The 8358-nt window shown below is 37.4% G+C and overlaps 1 protein-coding gene across 1 annotated transcript; it reads right to left on the minus strand.

Moving 5' to 3' along the window:
• Positions 1-499: 499 nt before the first annotated feature.
• Positions 500-5445, minus strand: ARF2 (auxin response factor 2). Its single transcript, XM_020377955.3, has 15 exons — positions 4967-5445; positions 4746-4858; positions 4458-4553; positions 4285-4341; positions 4036-4191; positions 3847-3931; positions 3635-3725; positions 3364-3528; positions 3145-3264; positions 2897-2972; positions 2637-2808; positions 1597-2528; positions 1319-1509; positions 1018-1218; positions 500-890 (listed from the first exon to the last, which is right to left on the minus strand). The coding sequence occupies exons 1-14, from the start codon at positions 5106-5108 to the stop codon at positions 1050-1052; spliced, it is 2565 nt and encodes an 854-aa protein (XP_020233544.1). The 5' UTR covers positions 5109-5445; the 3' UTR covers positions 500-890; positions 1018-1049.
• Between the last annotated feature and the right edge of the window lie 2913 nt (positions 5446-8358).

The following is an 8358-nucleotide window of genomic DNA, read 5'->3' on the forward strand; positions in this document are numbered from 1 at the left end:
CCCGGAAATAATGAGGTCCACAACGTGCTCATACAGAGTATGTTTTCCGAACAGAAAAGTACAATCAAATTTTTTTTTTTCCAAAAACTATTATTGGTCATTCAACGGTGGTGCTTTCAAGGAATGAAGTTTTATCACGTAACCATGTTACAGATATCTCAGAGAGGACCACACCACAACTAGCAGTGCCATCACAACGATTAACCACATACAATTCACTAAAGAATTTTCAAATCCTCCATCAAGATTTCCATACCCATGTGTCCACTTTCTTCTCTCGTGACATGACTTCGACTTCAATCTACACCGCTCGCACGAAAACTCTGCGACAAGATATGACGATAATGGCCACACTCACCAAACACCAATGCACAGAAGACTTAGAGGCAAAATTTAATTATATATCTAGCCAAACACATAATAATATTAATATCCACAATGATTTCCACGAGTTCACGATACTTGCACAAATTACCCTCACTAAAATAAGACAATCAAATTTAAAATCAGATGACCGCTCTTGTATATGAACTTAATTACATTAATGAGTTCAGGTTCTAAGGATGCGAGTAAAACTATGTACAACGAAGGATTGTTGAAAAATGCAAGGCCGATACACCCCCAATAACCTCGCACAAGGCACAATTACAATACTATATTAGGAGTGTATAACAGGGAAGGCATATATACTATTACTAATGCTACTAATTGCACGACACGGTCCAAAATTGGATGGATACTCTCATTCATGCCATCCATTTTCTGATTCCAAACACAAGCAGTCACTTGATAAACAGTCAGATTCAGAATTAGAATTTTCTTCTTCACGTCATATTTCCCCAAACGGATGGCTTTATGACAGTCACCTACTATCCACTCCAGTCAGAGATCTGGTTCAAAACAAAACATTTATACCATGAGATTCTTCTAAGATACTGGATTCAAAATTCATGTGGCACAACATAAGGCAAACATATTTCATATGCACAGATTAACTCCATTGAATGATTTAGTAACCTGGAAGCTATGGAAATCATATCTACGAATTATCAGGTATCTGAAGCTGAATGATTGAGCTGACATTTAACATCTTGCGCGTCTGCCCCTTCATTAGCTGACTGATTCTCTTCATTCTTCGAGCTTAAGGTGCCAGGGCTCATTTTCTGAATCTCCTCCTTGGGGTAGATATAAATTTTACGAACCATTGCAACAAATTCCCTGATTTACATATACAATTGTGAAAATGATGTGCCAATTTCAAGAACAATAAAATTAACCATAACAGGAAAATCAGAGATGTATAATTAGAGATCCTTACTGCCATGGATCATCACCAACAAGCATCATATCCCCCTCATTATCAGTGTAGACAATAAGCCAATCCTTCTGTGGAGAAGTTAATTCACCTCCAAATTCAAATAGCTGGTCCAGTTCAGCAATTAATTCATCATAATCACTGAATTTGGTAAGGTCCACTGACCTACCAAGTGCAATCCCCTTCTTGTGAACCTAAAATAAAAAGCATTTGATCTGATTAAATTTTCCTGTAAATTTCTTGCTGCTATTCAATTAAACTATCATATTAAAGGGACTTACTTTAGTGCAACTTCTAGCAGAACCACCGTGAGATTTTGGTTGAACATCTTTTGGATTGGGCTGAGAAGATTGCAACAGCTTTTCATGGTCATCAATCAGTAGATCATCAGCTGGCTTTGATCCCCTTGAATGCTCAGACTTCGGATCATTTTCAATTGTACGCTGTTGGTGAGATGTAGTCTGCATGTGACCGACAGGCTCACTTGCAACATTTCTTTGTGATACAGAAGGCTCTGGTGCCATGGGACTACTGAGAAGTGAGAAGCCAAATAGCTTACAGTTACTGTCTTTTGGTTTTGAAACCTCACAAGGCTTTCCTGCTATTGGTTTGGGCAAAAGTTCTCTTGAACGAGGGCTCTCATATTGAGTTGGTGGTGGTGGCATCAAAAAGCTTCCATGTGAATGCTCAACTTTATGTCCATGAAGCACAGGGTAGTCACCAAATGCACTACCATACCTCAAATTCCCTCGAACTTGGTAAGTTGTATCCACACCTTGAGCAGAGCCTTTTACATTGCCGTCCAATATACTGAGTGATAGACTAGAGGGCACTACAGGCCACTGACTAAGAACATTATGTTTGCCTTCACGATCCAACAAATGTTTCCTGCCAAGGTTAGCTACAGAACCATTTTGATCAGCAAAGGATGGAAGTTGGTCTCCATGGGCCCCAAAGCCTGAAAGTAGATCTGGATATGTTGATTCATGCCTTCCCATTGACATCCAGCTCTCTGATCCATATCTTCTTGAAGTAGAAACAACATCAATCTTTTCATCATCTGCAGCAGGTGGCCACACACCAGACTTCTCTACCGTATCAGAATCGTTGCTTTCAGCAAAATTACCACCTCTCAAGGCCGATAATTCTTGACCTTGCAAGACCCTTTGAAACCCACTTGCTGGCAAAGGGTCTATGCTTACTTTAGATGAAGCTGTTAATCACCAAAAACATATATCAGCTTTACAAAATCACAAAAGTTCTGCAAAGACAACACTTCTATAAATATAAATATGAAATACCAAAAGCAATTTATCCATACCTTCACGAGTAAGAACAGAGGAATCTGGAGATGATGGAACCACATTAGATCGAGGCCTTTTAGGCCTGGGCATTGGTAGAGGATTTAGAGCAGGAGGAGCGAGAGCAGGCTCTATTTTCCATTGGGAAACTCTCTCAGGACGAGGTATGTTAGATGTTTCATCCCATCTCACCTGGAAAACACAACACAAGGAACTCCGTTATTACCTGTGTAATTCAACAATCACACAAGACTGACTGACATAAAAGCCATAAAGCAACCTTAAGACTTCTCCATTTGGACTTGGGCCACCTTTTGGGATCAGAATCTTCAATTCCAACAATGGTACCAGTAAACCTACAAATTTATAGTGTCACGTCAAATAATTTCTTCCATTCAAATTATATTTTAATCATAATACAATACTGCTGAATTACCTATACAAACAATAGAAAGAGAATAATTGAAATCAGCATACTCAATTGCAATTTAATCAGAGAAGAAATAAATAATCATTAGATATTCATACCTTTGCTCAGGAGCCTCTTCACCTTCGAACCTCATTTTAAAGCGCATCCCAATGGTATAATTATTTTTGAGAGACTCCATGTATTGATCATACGGAACAATAAATTCAGCTGGACTGGTCCTGTAAAATAATATCGACAACATTGCTGTAAATCCAGCAGTGGGGAATCGACTAAGAAAAAACACTCAACTTATTCATGTGCAAGAACAAGGCACAAACCTAGGCTTGTAATACACAGTAAACATGGTCCCAGTCAATATGGCATGCCAAGCAGTTGCAAGAACGCCAAGATGCATACTATGGCTCGAGATAACCGAAGACGGAACATTACCCTGCTGTCTCATTGCACGCCTAACACCAACTCGAAGTTCCCCATTCTCACCCCTGGAAGTTACTAAATTAGTCCCACACCAAACACAATTCCGAGAAGAAATAAAAATAAAAATAAAAAAACAGTGAAATCAAAAACCCTATTCATGATTTAACAAACCTTAAAAATATAAACGCATCCCCAGCGACAAGCCTCTTGGAGCTGACAAAAACACTCCAACCACTTTGCAGCAAGTGTCTACGCGGTTGACCTGCGATTCACTTAACCCATCAGAAACCACAAACATAGAACATGAAATTAAAGATCCAGTTACACATATCACGGAGCTTCAAAACAAGATCCGCAATTAATAGTTAATAACTAATAATTACCCCGAAAGATATGCCTGAATCGCCACTCGTTCGCATGTAGATCCTTGGCCACCAACTCCTGGGTAGGTGGCTGCTTTGACATGTCCTGTCAACAAACAAGAAACAGGGGGAAATCGCCCAACTTGAGCATAACGAAACAAACAAAGCACGTGCAAGGGTAAAAGAAGGAGCAAAAGGAATCAAACCAACCAGCGGAGGGAGGCACTCATCGGCATGTCGTCTCAGCACCGAAAACCCACCGTGAGTACTCGTATCAGACGCCGTCAGCGTTTTACAGAAGGAATGCACGTGAAAACGAGGAGGCGGAGCCGGAGGAGCCTCTTTCTCCACCGCATTCTCATCTTGCTGTCATTCAGATCCACAAAAGAAAAAGCATCAGAACGACGTCGCTGCTCAATTACTCTGCACCGAGAAACTCACAGAAAGTTGTTAACTTACATTTGGCTCCGGAAGCAAGGTCACCTGAGCAAACACCTCATCCGTGTCTGGCTCCGCCTGAGAAAAAAAAAATTTGTCAAAAAGAAAATACAATAATAATATATTAATATTAATTAATAACAACTTTTTTTTTCCCAACTTAGTTCAAAAGCCGAGAAAACCAACGCTACTACCTTCAGCATCACGTTGATGACTCGACAAAGGATCTTTGGTGGGAGATCGTAAACCGGCATATGCTGTTCCGCTACCTGATTTGTTGACGCCTCCACCTAATGCGTGTTTGTGCCATAAAAATAAACATCAGCCAAAAATAGAAACACAAGCACGCCAAATTTCACTATAGAAACCAAAGTCCAAGTGCGGAAGACTGAGCCAGAAGCGTAACTTGGCCGAGTTGTGACGCATCTGAGTCAGCCTCACCGGAAATTTCACCGCACTGAACCGGAGGGAGAGTTCGTTACCTGCTCTATATGTCCTTGAGGAAAGTAGAACACGCGCTCTCCTTCTCTAGGCACCGTCACAAGAGGACCTGCACACGCGTGCCAGAGCTCCCTGTAAAGCGCAGCTTCCGCGTCTGAAACCAAACCAAGCAAAAACAAAAAAAAAAAAAAAAGTGTGTTATCGTCACACCAAACACGCCGCAAGGCAGAAACTAACGGTTACACGGAGGAAACCACGTTACCTCTCGCGGTTGATGATGAAGAAGCATTCTGACCGTCTCCTCCACCGCTCCTAACATCGTTGCCGTTGTTATAGCCACCAGAATTGTTTTCTCCTTTTCCGTTCACCGAATTCGCCTTGATCGATACCTCCGACGACGCCATTTTTTCCCTTGTCGTTGCTCACAGATCTCTCATATCACACATCGCAAGATCGGAGCCTCGGTTTGTCTTCACTGTTGAGGAATCCAAACGCCAAATCCTCAAAGCTCGCAAGGAAATTAAGAGACACGAAGCAGAAGCAGCAATTCCGAAAACCACTCTCTCTCTCTCTTCAATGGACCCTTTCAACCACTCTCTCTCTCTCTATTTCTATCTTTGTTTCTCTCTCTCTATCTCTTTCTATGTATCTATGCTTTTTAATTTAATTTAATTTAATTTTTTGTCTGAGTGATAAATGGTTTTGCGTTGCAGCAGCAGAAGCAGTGTCGGAGGGGGAGACTTTAACCAGAGTGGTCAAAACAGCGTGCAATGATTTGAACCGCGGTCAAATTTTAACCACTCGGGGGAACCGGCGTTTGGCGGTTGGTCCCGCCATTTGGAACCGGGTAGAGCCGGTGGAGATGTTTTCCCTGCGCAAACAAAGCGATCCACTTGGCGGCTCCTGGGACAGTGAAAGGTGTGGGTGTTAACGGCGTTAGGATGCGTGGAGGAGGGAATAGGGATTGGATGGGCATGTAACGGCGTGTGTCTTGACGGTGTTTTTATTGGGAAATGGCGTTGTCGTGCTGTGAACGGGCAATTGCATTTAACAGCGCAACTTAACCATGGTTTGTTTCTTGTGTTTATTTATTTAAATAAAGAATAAAGAATAAAGAATAAACAATAAATTGGTACTCGTCTCCTATTAGCTGGTTGTGTGTGTTTTTTCTTGTTTTGTTTTAATATTTTAATATTTGAATATTTTACGAGGCGGTTGCGATAAGATCTTTGATGCTGCCGCAGGGAAGTAGGGCACTGGGCACTGGGCACCACACAACTGTGAAGACTGAACAGCAGTTGTCGCCCCATTTCCCTCTTTCTCTTATCTCTTCTAACTAATTCTTAATGCCCTTCCATTTATGCCTATTCATTTCCTAATCCAATCTCCCTTTCCATCTATCTTTCTTTTTATCCATTTTCTCTTAATTCAATTCTATATATATATATATATTATAATAACACAAATGCAATAAACTTACCCATTACTAAAGTTTAATGCCCTAATTAATACATCAGTTATGTTTTTATTGTGAATAATTAAATTAAAATCTGGAAAACGATAAATATTGAAAGTGCTTTCACATTGATCTAACATATAGCTATAATTATTACATGTGTCATGTATACATATATACGTCTTTCAAGTTATATATTTTTCATACGTTTCTCACACGAAAATATGTACACCTGTTGAAATGACAACAACATGTAACCTTCCTTCTGATTTCCCTTTTATTTAATGCGTATTATAATGTCTAAGTAACTCATATTCAAATCATAATCACATAATAAACATAAATGTAAATGAATTTTAATTATAATTAAATTAACTTACTTACATATTCAACCAAAATAATACAATTTTGTTTTAGACTTACCTATATTCAAATCATTCAAAAGTGTGTTACGTTTTTTCAATACATAGGTGGGAATTAAAGATATATGAGTATAATTGGCTCACTCCTATTTTTTCAAATATTGTTTCTTTATTTTGTGAGAGGAGCGTCACCTCGTGATATTTGGATAATTGCTGTGTTTATCTTCAACTACTCAAAGTTACACATTATCTTGCTAGGGAGTTCCCTGTTTGTCTAAATTCTATAATTATAATCGAGTTATAATATAAAATAAAAATGAGAATAACACTTATAATTGAGTTTGATTCTTAACTTCTAAATTGAAATAACTGCATACAAAAGATGATGTCTTAAACAATTTAGCACAAGCTAAGGGTTATCATCCATTTCATGATATAAATATAACCGTCGTTAGGGAAAGAGGCACAAAGAATATTTTAGTTTCAGAACCCAAAATACGCGTTTATTGGATCAATGAGTATGTGAATGAATGAATAAAATTATTATAATTTAATTAATTTTATAAAAATCGTATAATTTGATGGTTTGGAAACTAGTAAAGTGCCGCTAACAGAATATCCCTTTAAAATTCGGAGTTGAATGTTGATTTTGTAAACCTTGTTTCCTTTTACCAATTTTACCATATTTGTTCGAGTCCAGAATCACTTGCGTGGAAAGCCGAATATAACTTGGTCAATTTCAAGAAAGTCTATGAAGAATATGCAAGCATATACAATTGTTTAAACTCGTCAGCAAAGAGTTGAACCATATTTCCTTTTCTAATACGGAAACATTTTCTATTTTTAACATTATGAAAGAGTCACGAACCTTGTAATCAAGATATATACAAAATATTTTACGCATTTTTTAGTTATACTCGCCCATTATTTTTTAATTTATTTTCAAAAACTCGTGGATACGTGTTTTAAATATCAAATTCTCCTCTTCAACGATGTCCCGGACCACACAAACACAGAATTAGGTTACATGTGTTTGCAAGTGTTAGTGACACCTTGTAAGTATCTGATGATGATTAATCAATAACAAAAAGACTAAACGATATCCTTTTTAAAAGATGTATTTTTCAATTTATAAATGAAGAAAAAAATGTAAAAACAAAAATCAGATTACATTGGCATATGAATATTGTTGTATCTTTCATAAGTAAAATAGAAGAAAGAATGTTTTGTATTTTGATTGGGTATGAAATATGGAGATTATTGAATCCAAGTGTACAAAAGGACATGTGTGTTGACAGTTTGAGTATTTGTTGAGTTGAAGAGCCGAAAAATTGTTGATCGACTCATGCAAGCCGCGATTCATACCTGCATCGAATTTTCACTTACAAACTAATTATAACACGACACGTCTTCTTTCAATTAACTGCACATTAAATACATATATCTATAGTTACATAGCGTGAGAGTCAGAGACATGTATATATCGGGGGGACATGTTATTATTGCAATACTGCGTCACATATAAAAGGCCAAAAACTTCAACGCGCTATCAGCTACTTTTTCCGTTTCTTTTTCATAATTATTTAAGATTTTGATAAGATTCAAGAAAATCATTAATATTTTAGTTTTTAAAAATATTTATTACTTACTTTTTTATTTTATTTTTTTTATTTTTATTTTTTAGACTGTTGAACTACCAATCTATTCCATTAATTATTAATATAATATTTATATTATATACCATCCTTCATGTATGGTTTAAATTATAATTTTTACTTATTATTTTAAATATAATTATTAATATATTTATTTATAAGATGAACGTCTTTGCAAAAG

Source organism: Cajanus cajan, chromosome 2, assembly GCF_000230855.2.
Source record: "Cajanus cajan strain Asha chromosome 2, NIPB_CcT2T_4, whole genome shotgun sequence".
Lineage (NCBI taxonomy): Eukaryota > Viridiplantae > Streptophyta > Magnoliopsida > Fabales > Fabaceae > Cajanus > Cajanus cajan.